We start from the raw sequence: 15,430 nt of genomic DNA, 5'->3' as shown, positions 1-15,430 counted from the left end.
TATGGAAGGATGAGTGCAAAGAATTGTAATCCAAATTTCTATAACATTTGGGAGTGGCCAAAATAAGCTAATATATTTTAAATTTAAATACACGTGTGTATTCATGCGGTGTTGAAAACCCGCTATAAATCGAGCGTGTATTTTTCAGAAATCGTTTCGTGCACTCGGCTCGTCTAGAGAAAGAGGTTGTTAACATCATAACGGTGGTTGTACATGTGACAAGCCGAGTAAATGTTATTGATTTGCAGCAGAAAATTCCAAGATTGATGTAACGATAGGTATCGGTACTCGTTTCCATGTATTGTTACGTTCCTGGGAAAATCATACGGTCGCGCAATCGCGGTTTGGCGTTCGGTCACGTGATTCTCCCCACTATTTAGGACCGCGCCATTTACGGTAAGAAATTCTCGGAATTGCTTGGCAGCCGCACTCAGCCGCACTCCGTCGTCGTCCGCGCTGATGAGACTAACGCAGAAGGGGAAGGATAGTTATTGATGAGATTCGCATGTGCGACCGGTCTCCGCGATCATTACGTTTACGATTATTTCATCGGTGCAAAGGTTACATCTTGAACGAATCGAGTCGAACGAACAGGAAGGTACAGATCACCGAACAGAACCTAGTTGTTTCTGTCTTCGGACTAGCAGCAGGTGAGTACGAACAGTTCTTCCAGCGAACATCTTCTTTCGCCCCTCCCGCTTAACTATTTTACGCATTACATATTTCACATACGTCACGCTCTCTCGCTTGTAAACATTGATACTGGCATTTCTGCACCAAATTCGATCAACCTCTCGAATTATTTCGCGAAATATGTAATCATAATCTCGTAAGAAATTCGATACACGTATTTATATCAGACTTGTCGAGTATTTCCTTATTGGCCATTTCGTATTTGAATTTTCGTAGCATGTACTCTCATGCACGCTTTTCCTGTAATCTTATCAACCATTTTTCTACATATATACTTCGTCGACTCTCGATCTCTGTGTTTTGCAGTCTCGCTTGAGAAAAATTACGTATGGAAAACGTTTTTTTCTATGTTTCGTTTGATTTCGTACCTTCGAAATACGGGTGAAAAGTTTAAATGGGCTATCGTTGATTTTTGGTTATACCGTTATCTTATTTGGCGGTCGACCACTGTTATCAATAAATAGGTAGTGGATTTTATGCGTTTATGACGAAGCAGGTGTTTGAAACAGTAGGACCGTTAGAAGAACTTAGAGATAGTGTTGTTATTTTGAATCTAGAATAAATCTTTATTTCACTTCAGTTTGTTGCAACATAGGTAGAAAATGTTTACTTTGCATAAAGATCCGCTATCTATTTAGTTATCGATCACTAGACTGCGGATGTTTATGCAATTTTTAATTTTTGTAAGCAAATTTTAAGATAGTGGGAACAAATAAAATCATATCTTCAGTGGTAGTAGCCTTTATAGTTTATAGGTCTGAAATAAATAAAAATCGTATCAAATTCTGTGGAATTTTGTATTCTAGCATTTTTTGAAAATTTTCAGAAATCGTAAATGCATAGAGATCTGCAGTCTATCGATCACCAACGAACACAGTTATCGTTAATTCCACACTTTGCAGATTCGATACGCTCCGAAAAGATTTCAAGAGAAAAATCCTTTTGTATAAAGATCCACTACCTAGTTATCGATCACCAGCAAACACAGTTATTGTTATCGTTGATTCCACACATTTTTCAAGAGAAAAATATTTTTGTTAAGAGTCAAGATGGCATTGTGGGTAAAAATACAACAATTGCCGCAAGACGTGCTGCAACAGGTGCGTTCAGTCTACGGAGAACACTTTCCAATAGAAGTTCGCCACTTCTTGTCGTCTTGGATAGAAGAACAAATATGGTAAGTATACATATGGATATGTACAAGTTATTAATTTGTCTTTCGATTCTCCCAAGACATAACAAAGTGAATGTTATAGGACCGAAATAGAAAATCCAGAGAATCCACAGTTTGAGCAGTACATAACAAATATCGTTATATCTTTGATACAAGAATTAGAATCCAAAGCGGCGTCTTTGAACACGGATGATATGTTTATTACGAAGATAAAGTTGATGGAAGCTGCAAAAAATTTTCGAGTAAGTTCTTCTTGGAGTGTATATAAACCTTTAGTTACTCGCACCTCGATTTGTCCAAAATTGCGTACATGTTTCAATTCAAGTAAAACAACTATTTTAGTTAGATCTCTGTTAACATTTTTTGATAGGAATTATGCATTTATTATGTGAGTAACTAAAGGTCAACTGGTAGTCGAGAACAGCGTGGTTATTATATACTTTTTTACTGCAGCAAAGGTATACGCATAATCCGACGATGCTGTACAGAATAATTAGTCACTGTTTGGGGACAGAAATGAAGTTGTTAGGTCAAGTAGAGAATTTGGGAGGAAATTTAATGAATATGGCAGGAGGTAAAGTCGGTTTGATAAGCGACGCTATAGCAGAAATAGCGCAGCATGTTGAATCCCTACGGCGTAGAACTCAAGAAACTGGAGAGGATCTGCGAAAAATGGAACAGGAACAAGAAGCTTTTGCCATTAGTTATCACGAGTGTACCAAGCACAACGCGCACCTGCAACATCTTGCAACCCAGCCGCAAAATCAGCAAAACTTGGATATGGAAAAGAAAATTAGACGGTAATGCAACGTTACGTTTTTCTATAATCCGGAACAACGCGTTTAACCGCTCCTATTAATACTAAAATCTCTTACCATTGTAGACAAAAAGAGCAGCAGGAGCAGGTGTTGAATCATAAAGTGACTGGTTTGATGCAGCTAAGATTAACGTTAGCAGATAAACTAAAAGATACTATTACAAGGCTAAATAGTTTGCAGTCTAGAGTCTTGGACGATGAACTTATTAGGTAATATTTCTTTTCATTATCCTCTTGACTCCGACAAATTTTGCCTTGCAGCAAATGCTTACCTGCGAAACGTATGAATTTGTAGGTGGAAACGAGACCAGCAGTTGGCTGGAAACGGAGCACCTTTTAACAATAATCTGGACTCTATTCAAGAATGGTGCGAAAGTTTGGCTGAACTGATCTGGTTGAATCGCCAGCAAATCAAAGAGGCTGAACGTTTGAAGCAAAAGTTTGCGCTCGAACCACCTGGCATGCAAGATATCCTTCCCACGTTGAATTCGCAGATTACGCAGCTTCTTAGCTCGTTGGTAACTAGCACGTTCATCATAGAAAAGCAACCGCCACAAGTGATGAAGACCAATACCCGTTTCACAAGTACGGTACGCCTTCTTGTGGGTGGGAAATTGAACGTTCACATGACTCCACCACAAGTGAAAGTCAGCATTATTAGCGAAGCTCAGGCAAACGCTCTATTAAAGAGCGACAAGATGTCTAAAAATGGAGAGGCAAGCGGTGATATACTAAACAATACAGGATCAATGGAATACCATCAAGTGAGAGAGAATATTTTGTCGCTACTTTCTAATATCGTTGTCCGTATGTGTATAATTCTTTTTTTTTCTGGTAGGCAACAAGACAACTCTCTGTGAGCTTCCGTAACATGCAACTGAAGAAAATTAAAAGAGCGGAGAAAAAGGGAACGGAGTCTGTGATGGACGAGAAATTTTCGCTGCTGTTCCAATCGCAATTCAGCGTTGGAGGAGGTGAATTAGTATTTCAGGTTTGGACGTTGAGCTTGCCGGTTGTAGTGATTGTTCACGGGAATCAGGAGCCTCACGCGTGGGCCACGGTTACGTGGGACAATGCTTTTGCCGAGCCAGGAAGGGTTCCGTTCGCTGTACCCGACAAAGTGCCATGGGGTCAGGTGGCCGAAGCGTTGAACGTTAAATTTCGATCGGCAACGGGTCGATCGTTGACTGAAGACAATCTCCGATTTCTCGCGGAGAAAGCGTTCAGAGGTGGCAATGCCAATGGCCAGGATTATACCGGTTTACTGTTAAGCTGGGCTCAATTCTGCAAAGAGCCGTTGCCCGAAAGGAATTTCACTTTTTGGGAATGGTTCTACGCGGTGATGAAATTGACGAGAGAACATTTGAGAGGCCCATGGATCGACGGCTATATATTGGGGTTCGTGAGGAAGAAGCAAGCCGAGGAAATGCTGGCGAATTGCGCGTCCGGAACTTTTCTGATGCGCTTCTCGGACTCCGAGCTCGGCGGAGTCACCATCGCGTGGGTCGGAGGTAAAGTATTCTGAGAACGGTTGCTCTCGTTACTAGATCGATGTGTTGCGGCGTATGTTTGAAATTTTGCCTAACTACAGTAATGTTCATTCCACTGGAGGGCATACCCCGCGAGGAACCAAGAAGCTCGAGCTGCCTCCGGACAGGTATATCGGTGTGAACTACTAACCAATTCCAAACTTCTTTATTTTTGTGTAAAATGATACCAAATATGATATAAATTCCGATGATATTTACTTGCGTAATGAACGACGAATTTTTCGGATGCAAGGAAGGACAGCTTTGAACTGTGCTGGCGCGCCGCGACTTTCCCATAAACTGTCCTTTGCATCGAAAATTTTCATCGTTCATTACACAAGTAAATAATAATTGGAATTATATCATATTTGGTCAAAGTCCCAACAGAAAATCAGAAGGTTTGTTATTGGATTAGTTATGTTTACACTTCTCGGCGACCGAGGCCTCTTGAGCTTCGCTGTCCTTTTCTACGTTTGGCGCGGTCCTTTGAAGCCACGAAAAAATAGTGTCCCGCTTATATCTAGGCCGCAACACAGAACCGAGAAACGACTTACAGTCGGACATTACTGTATAAAGAAAATCATCTTGCAGATCAGACAGAGGTGTTTATGCTGCAACCGTTTACGAGCAAGGATTTCGCGATTCGCAGTTTGGCGGATCGTGTGTTCGATCTGCAACACTTGCTCTATCTCTATCCGGATTTGTCGAAGGATCAGGCGTTCTCGAAGTACTACACACCCTTCACTGGTAAATATTTCTTTGATTGGTCGTTTGTCTCTTTATACACGCGGTACGCTTGATTTGATATTGGTAACTTGACATTTGAAACTTGAAACGGGACGTTGCACGATTTGTCGTAGAAAATCAATCCACGTCGACGAACGGATACGTGAAACCTTTCTTAGTAACGCACATACCTGGTTGGGGTGGACCGGGCGTTGGTGGTCAGACACCGTCGCACTCGTCCGTAATTGGGGTAGGCAGTAGCGGTCAGAGTGGTGCGGGTGGTAGTTATCCTGCAACGCCGTCCACCATGTTCCAAGCGCACAGTCCTGACCCGTCCGTGACGCGCGATACTCCATCAGTGGCTTCCAGGTCAGTTCCCTGGATCTAAGCTCTCGTATTTCATCATATTTCATTTATTCACTAATATTAATTACTAATACCAATACTAATATTAATACTAGTAATTACCATAAGTTACTGCCATAGATATACTTCGTACAAGATATGCAAAGATTCCGCTTCTTTCGCTTTTTTTTCCATGTACATATACATTGTACTTAGAATTCGATTTGATTCTACTTCTATTCTACTTTCTATTCGTCGTTTTCCATCAGAGAGCCTCGTATCGTTTCCGGTGATCACGAGAGTTTTTCTTTTCGAATTCTTACTAATTGTCCTGGTACTATTTTTTATATCGTTTCTCGATATATTTTATGATGATTCTTCTTCTTCTTCCTTTCTTTCTTCTTCATCTGTTTATTACTATTATTATTATTATTGTCACCATCATCAGCAGCAGCATTATCGTCATCATAATCATCGTTATTATACACCGTCTGAAAATTTTCATGTTGAAACGTAGATACAAAACATTCCCACGATCCGTAACGCTTTGCATGTCTTTTTTTTGTATACTATCTGTGCAGACGATGTCAGTATTGTTTTTTTTTTTTACGTTCTCACGTTGTACGAATGTTTAGAAACTATTTACAGTGATATTATAGTTTCATACCTTTTGTAAAACCTTTCTCATGGAATTTTGAACATTTTTACAGTATATTGTATCGTGAGATGGATATCGTATAACTAATATCATAGCGTTAAGTCGTGTTAAGCGATTATTCTGTCCGTAATTAAGAATTACGTATAGGTATACGTATACGCATTGAAGAATGCTGGGTGAATGATTATGAAACGAGACTAATCTTGATATCGTTTTTTTTTCACATTATTATTATTAGATTGCGGATCTTTATGCAAAATAAAAAATGTTTGCATTGATTGCAAGACACAGGAGCGAAATCAAAATTTCTTTCTTCTGAATTATTTGTTTGAGCTGAAACCCGTATTCGGATGTCTTTAAATCTTTTTAATATGTCCGCTGCTTTAAATTGTGCTCACCCATTTTTGTCGTAAACGCATAAAACCCGCAGTCTAATTATCATTTTCGAGATATATCGTTTTTTCTTTTTTCTTTTAATACGTAATAGCTTTCTTCTGTTCGCTCTTCTTTATCACCCAGCATTCTGTTCCGATGTTTGAAAAAGTAATTATTAGAAAAGTAAGTGTACATACATGTACGTAGGATTTTCGTGGAAGAAAGGGAACCGGGCACGAGCGGGACTCGAGATTCACACATGTTCGAGAGGTTGTGAGTTCGAGTTCCGCTCTGTCTCCTAAAAAATCCTACATATATATATATATATGTTCTATGATAATGTTAAGGGACATCTTGGTCGAGTGCAACTCGACGAACGATGTTGTTAATCGAAACTCTCCGAGGTCCTTCGACTATTTGAATCTTCTTTGGGAGAATCGAGATCCCAAAAGAAAAAGAAAAACGTGCATGCTGATCACACGGTGCTCTTATTATCATTATAATACATACGGCGAAATGTAGTTGACGAATGTTTGAAATTTTATGAGATCCGTCCAACGGATAGACGCGCGAGCAACGAATCAAGGATCTACGGAGACAAATGTTTGGGAGAGCAGTTTGATCGTCGATCGATTTGTCTCGACTCTTCTCCTTTTCCTTCTCTAACGTTTACAAATGTGTAGTTCTGTAGTATGAATGGGGAACACGAAGGAGAGAGGTTGCTAAGTATATAGAGAACAACAGTCCGTACTTTTTTTACAATAACAATGAGACTGCCAAATTTTATATATCTGTGTGTGTTTTTAGCGAACGGCTAATCCAAGGCTAATAAATCAGTAAGAAAAGCAGTTGGTTCGCTGGTGGGTGCTGTATGAAAGAAAAGAGCAGTAGCGCGCTATCGACAGCCCGACCAGACGAACATGTCTACATACACATACGTGCAAAATAGTTTGCTTAACACGAGATTTCTAGAAAACGGAAGGCAAAGGCCTGGAGCAAGCCGGTACAACCACAACAACAACGGAAAATTGAACGCTTAGAACAAAAAAATATATATATATAAAGAAACGCTACTCTTGACTATAAAAGAATAATGAAACGCAAACGAAACGCAGCTCCAATCACGATATGTTGCATCATCATCATAGTATAAAGAACTCTACTGGCAATTTAGCGATACATGCGTTGCGTAAGAACGATGTTACTATACTGTCAATTCGGTCGAGGGGACGGAAAGGCAAGACAAGGCAACGCAAACGCAATCCACGTTTCCGCAGACGCGTTGAATCGCGGTTACTTGATTCGTCGTGGCAGCGATTCACGACTTAACGATTCGAGATTCGATCGGGGATTCTTTTTGTGGTTGTCTGTTGTGCACCTCTACGTCCCTTGCCGTGTTGTACCGGCTAGCCGGCTAAATCGGTCACGATCGGTTTCGAAAAAAAATTCAAAAAGCAATCCAGGAAAAGAACGAGACACGATACGAAAAAAAAGTACTCGGAACGAGCAAACGTACAGGCAAAAAATTCTCGAGGATCGGCGGCGTTTAGAGCGTTTAGAGCAAGTAACAAAAAGGGGCCGTGTCGTGCTTTGCCGCGGCACGGTCTTCTTACCGTGCGTGTTATATGTTTGGAATTACCACGAGACCGCTGTCTATTGCTATGCCAGTGATTGGGGTTGTGTTTTGATTTGTGGTAGCTACGCTCCGGGCCTTGGCCAGTCAAGCGTTGGGCGAGCAAACCCGGACATGGACTATGTGGAGCTGATGGGTCCTGGTGAGCTGCCCTCGTTCGACGAAAATCTCAACTTGGACCACTTTAACGGCTTTAGCTTCTCCGAGCTCATACACTCGTACAACTCGAAGCCGCAGTAGTAGGTATGTCGATGATGGGACGATCGCGATCATACATTTCACATTTCCACCTGTCTACCTTCGCGTCCGTCGCTCGTTTTCTTTTCTCGTTTTTCCTTTTTCCTTTTCAATCGATCTATCACGAGCCATCGATTTTAAATCTACGCAATCCGATCCGACGCGATACGGAAGGGGTGGGCCCCTTGGGCCCGCTACATACGTCCGTTTTTCTTACGTGCGGCGACCGCGCGATAAAATATGTTATTAAAATATTATCGTCACCGCACGCGTTAGAAAAACGGACATGTGTACCGGGCCTTAAACTCCTGCTTTCCCCACCAACCTCCTTTCATACGTAACGACGGGTGCTGGTGGGGGATTTTGTCTCGATTGAGACAAAAATACCCACCCTTGCGATACGGGGTCGGTTCAATGGGGTCTGATGGGGGAGGGATACAAACTGGAAATGGTCTCGTCGTTTTATCAATCACCGTTCATCGAAACGCGTTTTGTCGCGCGTCTCAAGTGCAATATAGATCTAGAATCAATAGCATGCGAAAACCCCTTGCTGCTATCTTTCTGTTGCCTCATCTGTCCCTCTTTTCTTTATGTCGCGTGCGGGCGTGCATACACATACACAGACACAGGGCCTAGAAACGCGCATATTCAAAAACACACGCGCGCCGCGTACACTACTTACACGAAGGATATCATCGTATACCATTCATTTTATACAGGAATCGTTCCGTTAACAGAACTGTACTCGTAAGCGTAATCGACGCTATGCGTTGTTTCATTAACGAGTATACGTTCGAGTGTACCGCGGACGATGCTAGATTATTTTTACTAGGCAATTTAGTTGTTTTACCATTTTTACTTTTAAATAATTGTTAACGTCGGTCGCACGACGATATTTTGAAGATTTTAAGGTGATCAAAGGAAAATATCGGTCTGGCTGGGATTCGCTAATCCGAAACGCGCGTTACGAGGAAAACTATTCTTCTTTCTTCTCATCGAACTAGTTCTTCTGTACGATACGATGTACCAAACTTGTTCGATCTTTTAATCGTTTTAGTTCGTCGAAAGGTTCTCGACGTTTTATATACGGGGCAGCACAGGAAAACGGTTGGTACAAAATATCATAGGCATTGTATATTTAAGATGTATGCGAACACGAGGGCCGAGAAAGCACACCGTATATTGTATAGCAGTGTAAGAGAAATGTAATTCCACAATTCGGCGAGCAACGTCGAACGACGTCGACGCGTTCTTCTTGCACGTTTCGAAAGGAAATCCGAGCGAGGGAACAATCGATGACGGTTTTGGTAGGCGTTCTAGACTCTAGAGATATCCGGATCCATAAGTGATAATAGATACGGTACGGAAGAATGTATGACACGTTAGTTTGCGACAATCATTTTCGTCTAATTCTGTAAATAGCGAAATTACAAAGAGAGCGAGAGAGAGAAAAGTTTTTAATTTATCGATGGAATGTATGGCGAATCGAAAATCTACGATGCTCGAGGTTTCCGCAAACGTCTACGGATGAAGAGTAATATTAAAGCGGCGTTGTGCAATTCGTGTGACCTAACTACGTGCCTTACGATCTTTGAATTTATGGTCGTCATATTTTTTGAGGATTCTTATATAGAAATTTATATATACTACATGTATATTATATAAACGTCTTTGGTAAAGTTCTTTTCTTTTTCTTTTTTTTCATTCCTCTCCAAGAAAAAAAAAAGCGATTCGACGCCGCGACGCGACGCGACGGTGCGACTATCCATCAAGCATATTTTATCAGTCACCGTTCTCTCAAAAACTTTTCGATCGGAATCACTATCGCTTTCAATTCGACGCGCAAACGCTTTCGTCGTCGTGTAAAGAGAAACGTTTATCGGTTTACGAAAACGAAGATTTCCTCGTCGTACATGTATCTAGATGTTAAACCGAGCGTTATCGACGATCTTAATTTATTAGGCCGGAGGGCAAAGTTCTGTCGTATTTTAAGGAAAACATTTGAATCAATTTTATAAGAATATATTTTTTATAAAGCTATACATTAGGATTTAGGATTATATTTAGGTACAGCAGAATAGAATAGCTTTGAATCTTTAAATTACATTGCTTGGATAAATCAAGTAACAATTGAGCAACCTGTTGCCATCTTTCGGATAATCTGACAATTCCTGTTCCCCAATGAATCTATTACCTGCTTATTTACGATACGACTAAATTACCTGCTTATTTAAAATACGACAGAACTTCCCCTCCAAACTAACAGATGACGAGCGAGGGTGAGCGGTTAGTAATAAAGTGTAAGAAGCGTCGCCTAAGATCTACAAGCCAAAGACCGTTCAGGGTCACTTGGCTTTGTTTTGTTTATGAATAGACTGAGGGACGCGACTTAGGACGATGTCGGTACAACCTCTACCGAGGCTTCAGGTTTGCTAACGTTATTCTCCGGTCTAGCCCGACTCGCTGCTTTTAATTTCCCGAGGACGGGTCCTTTTATGCTGATTCTTAGAAACACCGTTACCCGCTATTCACGGTCAAGGACGTTTTATTACCTTGGGTACCTCACCGTCAGGGTAGCGCGAACCTCGTAGACACATTTAGGCGTCCAAACTAAGCTTATACTATATTTACAGTGTTTACACGTTAGCTGTACAATGTACAGTGAGTGTAGAAAGTGTTCGTACATCTTTTAATAACGAATTACCTTTTTAAACTTGAACCCAACAGTCTTGGGTTTCTTTCTCAGACATTAGAAGGATTAGTTTCCTAACTTATGTGTAAATAATTGTTATTGGTGGCAAATGCGAAGGAAAATTATAGGTCACGATTTTAAAATCTTTTGTAGCGAAAATTTAATATATGTATTTTGTAAATCTAAGTAAGTTATATACATGTACAAAGTTTCACTAATATCGGTTGACGCATAAAAAAGTTGTGGGCATTGTAAGATGTAAAAGATGTAAAAATCGCAGATTTCAAACAATTGTACTTCATAACAACCTTGATCGATTTCGACGAAACTTTGTACATGTATATATAACTTACTTGGACACGAATACAGGCACAGCGGTGTACGAATACTTGCTACATCCACTGTACATGCGCCACAAAACTTAGGGAACTGTTGTTGTTGTTGTTTCGAGCGCATAGAACTACCTGATCGACGTTCGCCCTCCCCTGTTGTACATGTACCGTGACAAAAAAGGTAAAGAAGAAAACTATAACTTATTGTTGCACATACATACGTGAAACATCGATGTACGCTAATTATGTATATTATATAGTCTATAAGTTTGTATATGTATGTATGTATACAGTATGTATGTACGTACGTAATATAAGCTAGACCTCCGAGAAAAGCGTAGTGCGTTAATATTTGTCTATTGATCTTTTTATCAAAGATTAGAGTTTATTTTATTATCGAGAGCAAATTTACTGTTTGTAAAAGATAAAAACGTTTATTATCCATCGTCCTCTGTATACAGAAATCGCTATACATATAGAATAATATATAAGAGAGAGAGAGCGAGTAAAATTAGGTACGTTCGTCTATTAGCAACGTACTGTAATAAAATATCTTTTAGTTGGACTTTGGAGGTTTCTTTACAATGTAATTTGATCGAAGCGTCGCTTGCAGTCGTGGCGAGTGTATTCGTTTCCCGACGAGTTTCAAGGATGGGATTCGTTCGAGTTTTCGCAAACTTGGTCCTGCGTTGAAGGGCACGGCGTACAGTCATTTTTCGCGTTGAAACGATCACATTCCGCTTGCTGCTCCTCGCATATCTGCTCGTAATGTCCGGGTGCGGGATAGCTGGCCTGATAGATAGTGTCGGAGCACATGGTCTCCTTCGGCGGTTGATACTTCCTCTTCACCGCCCACGCTAGCTTTTCTTTCGGAGCGGGAGTCCACTGTTGATACGAGAGTTTACTCACGGTTTCGCTATCGATCTTGTACGGCGATCTGTAACAACGTTATGCCACGCTATAATCATCCGTTCGGAAGCAAAGTTAAGGGGATGTTCTCCTTTCCAGGATTGCAAGGCTCGATAATGGTAAAGAATGGAATTAAATGTAATTGTAATTTTATTTCTGCAATTTCAAATTACAGTAATTGGTAAGTAATTGTAATTGTAATTGAAATTACATTTTGCCCAACTCTGCCGGCACCCTTGCAATCCTAGAAAATAGAATACCCCATTACCGGAAGATTTTTCGGTTTACTTGGCGTATTGAACGACAGGCTTGAAACTCTGAACGCATTCCATGGGTTCTGGTACCGCGTACGATAATCTCGTGGTGGTGGTATCGTCCATTGGTGACTCTGAGCTTCGAAGATTGCCGCTCGGAATAATCGGTTCGGGTCGGGTTGCCGAGCATTTCGGTGAAAAATCGCACCGATTGGTAGTCTCCGATTGCATAGGGCCGTCGCCGATCATGTTCCTGTATCGGGGCAATATGGGCATCGCGCGTTCGTCGGTCCGAATCGGTTGGTAGCTCAACTACAACCGAAATCGTCGTCGAATGAACACACGTAGAAATAAAAAATAGAAGAAGAAATGATCAGATTGAACGGAAAGTTCTGTCGTATTTTAGACGAGCATGTTCACATATCGCCAGTGAGTGATTGGGAAACAGGAATTGACAAGTTACCTGAAAGATGGCAACAAGTGGTTACAAATAATGGTAATTGTATCATTGTTTTCATTATATTCAAATGTTTCCTTTAAAATACGCAAACAGAACTTTCTCTCCAACCTAATAGTTGACCCCGAGCGCATATGTACTTTGTTGGTCGTGTCTCCGGACATCTTGCCATCCGGTCTGGAGATACTATTGCACGGAAGGAACGGCTGTACGCGATCGCCGCAGCTCGGTTCTACGCGGTAGCTCTCCTTGTATATCGTCCTTGCGGCGAATTCGGCTCCGTGTGGGAACAGTATGTTACCGCTGGGCTTGATGGGTTTCTCCGTGCAGAGTTCTTCGTTTTGCAGAAAACTTTGGGAGTAGGTCGTCTGTCCGCACATCGCTACGTCTGGAGGTCTTTTTGAAAGGAATTGAAGGTTTCTCACGTGAAGCTTTCGAGTTCGGTGAAAGATGCCTGTAAAGAAAGAACCGAGAACGGAGTACCTGTACGTTGGCTTGATCCTCCAAGGACACGAGTCCTTTTCTTGAACTTGAACCGGCTGATAGCTCAGCTTTTGTGTTGTCTCATGCCGCACCGGTTCGCTGGGTGGCCGGTACACCCTTATCGGCTTGAAGTTGAGCGTCGGCTCGACGTAGCCTGGATCCGCGTAAGAGAGTCTCGCGGTGGTGCCGGCGTCCAATTTGCCGGTGCTCATACGAATATGTCCGCAAGGAACTATGAGCTCTGGTTTCTCGACGTGTTTGCGAGAGAAATCCTGGCGAACCGTGGTGACGTGTTCCATGCGACCTGTCCCAATCATTGGCCTGACACCATGCACGAGAAACGAAAAGAGAAAGAGAGAGATCCTCGTCGCGCGGAGAACCAGCGCGTCTTTTCAGTTACCTCTGCTTCGGCAAAATCGGCCTTGTCCTAGGTATAGGGCCATCGGTGGGTTGTTTGTAGCTCAACTTGCTGGTTGTTTCGTCGGAAAACTTCCCTTCGAACTTCCCGAGAGCTGGAGTCGGCCGAATCGGTTGGGATCGACTGTGCCGTTTGTCGCCATGGTCCACGCTCAAATAGGACACGTGGTAAGTGGTATCCGTATCGAGCAGCTTCGAGGGCGGGCAATACTTTCTTTCCGGCGCGAACGATTTGACTCGCAACGGTTGCACGTATCTTTTTGTACACTGTCGAGGGAAGTGAGTTGAGATTGTAATTCCGCATTAGATTTCAATGAGTTTTATATATATATATATGTTCTCTCAAGGTCATCGTTCTGAGCAACATTTCTCTTCAAAGGTTTATTCGCGGTCGGCGGTTGCAGGATAATCGCAAAAAACTTTATTTTTAACATATACGGTAACCCGTATACTTCATCAAGATATGACCTTGAAAACTCAGGAAAAAAGACCTTGAGGAGAACATAACATCTGCAAAGCGTTCACCTTGTGAAACCACTTACATTGCATTAGAAACATTTGTTATGTCATCAGTGATGACTCGTCACAAATAAAAGAGATATTTAGATGGATCACACTGTGGATTATAATACATGTATAGTATTATTGATATATGAATTTTACGTATACATATGTAACATACACATGTATATATATATATTTCAGAAAAAGATTTATTTTCATTCAAATTGTTAATGAATTTTCATTACTACGATTAAAGATGCTTATCTGTGTGATTCAGTAAAATTTGTTTCTTTATTAAATATATATTAGGTTGAAGAACTAAATCCTTAGTCCGCCCGCTAGAACGGAAGGATCGCGTTACCCGAACATTGCAAGGACAGTCCAGCGGTTTCCTAGGCGGCAACTGTGGTCTCTTCGTGTTAATCTCCACTACTTCCATTTTGCTCTATCTCCACTCGATTTCCCACGTTACAAATTCAAGATGTTCAATTCGCTTCCGACAAGATCCCAAGTTAAAATCCGTCGCGATACACGCGTAAAAACAGAAATGTAGAAAAAGATGAAACGTTTCATCGCGCGACGTTGACGAGGCGAAACATTTCACTGGATTGCATCTTTGAAGTCGGTATCAAATGAACGATATTTGAACAAAAGCAACGTAACATCAATCGTCGACGTGTATGTACGATGAACTTGATCGAATACCGTCTACCGTAATACTGTACGGACGTATATGTACATATCTACATACATATGCATATATGTGTATCCCTTTGAAACTATTGTAAATCGTGAATTGAAATTTTCCGTGTTAGCCACCAATAGTAAATTTATTTTCTCATATTTGTCGATTAAAAATATAATATCTTTGCATTAGAGATGCATTAACGAATAATGACACGGCCTCTAACTATTAGATCACAGATGATTTTACAAGATCCGTCTCGAGTTGTCTGGGGTATTTCTTTTCGGTAGCACCTAGCGAAGACACGTTGATGGCGATGAGTCCGTAAACATGATGCGGTACGAGTTAATACGTTTGCACGGAAGGCGAACGTACCATGCGAATACATCTACACAGAGTACGTAGAGTATACGTGTTTCGCTAAGGGGGTGGTACCGTGATTACGATAACATATATGTACGTGTACATATATGTATGTAGCAAAGACAAGTTGCTGCCTGTGTTCGCTTC

General features: G+C 41.3%; 2 protein-coding genes across 5 annotated transcripts; one reads left to right on the top strand and one right to left on the bottom strand.

The window, feature by feature from the left end:
- Nucleotides 1-446: 446 nt before the first annotated feature.
- Nucleotides 447-8,190, top strand: Stat92e (Signal transducer and transcription activator Stat92E). Of its 2 annotated transcripts, XM_076439491.1 has the most exons (10): nucleotides 515-650; nucleotides 1,736-1,870; nucleotides 1,950-2,109; nucleotides 2,321-2,667; nucleotides 2,751-2,894; nucleotides 2,980-3,448; nucleotides 3,523-4,195; nucleotides 4,805-4,960; nucleotides 5,074-5,308; nucleotides 8,016-8,190. In XM_076439491.1, exons 2-10 carry the CDS (start codon nucleotides 1,743-1,745, stop codon nucleotides 8,188-8,190), a joined length of 2,487 nt encoding a protein of 828 aa, XP_076295606.1. In that variant the 5' UTR covers nucleotides 515-650; nucleotides 1,736-1,742. The 2 variants fall into 2 exon arrangements, with proteins under 2 accessions (XP_076295607.1, XP_076295606.1); XM_076439492.1 differs by lacking the exon at nucleotides 8,016-8,190 and having other exon boundaries at nucleotides 447-651; nucleotides 5,074-7,064.
- On the bottom strand, nucleotides 7,368-15,249 carry LOC143216447 (uncharacterized). Of its 3 annotated transcripts, XM_076439499.1 has the most exons (6): nucleotides 14,597-15,249; nucleotides 13,715-13,998; nucleotides 13,315-13,635; nucleotides 12,972-13,227; nucleotides 12,409-12,686; nucleotides 7,368-12,148 (listed from the first exon to the last, which is right to left on the bottom strand). In XM_076439499.1, exons 1-6 carry the CDS (start codon nucleotides 14,672-14,674, stop codon nucleotides 11,857-11,859), a joined length of 1,509 nt encoding a protein of 502 aa, XP_076295614.1. In that variant the 5' UTR covers nucleotides 14,675-15,249; the 3' UTR covers nucleotides 7,368-11,856. The 3 variants fall into 3 exon arrangements, with proteins under 3 accessions (XP_076295614.1, XP_076295615.1, XP_076295613.1); XM_076439500.1 differs by having other exon boundaries at nucleotides 12,972-13,618; nucleotides 14,274-15,249; XM_076439498.1 differs by having other exon boundaries at nucleotides 12,972-13,635.
- Nucleotides 15,250-15,430: the final 181 nt, after the last annotated feature.

The sequence above is a fragment of the Lasioglossum baleicum genome, chromosome 15 (genome assembly GCF_051020765.1).
Source record: "Lasioglossum baleicum chromosome 15, iyLasBale1, whole genome shotgun sequence".
NCBI lineage: Eukaryota > Metazoa > Arthropoda > Insecta > Hymenoptera > Halictidae > Lasioglossum > Lasioglossum baleicum.
This window is presented reverse-complemented; position numbering and strand designations above follow the sequence as displayed.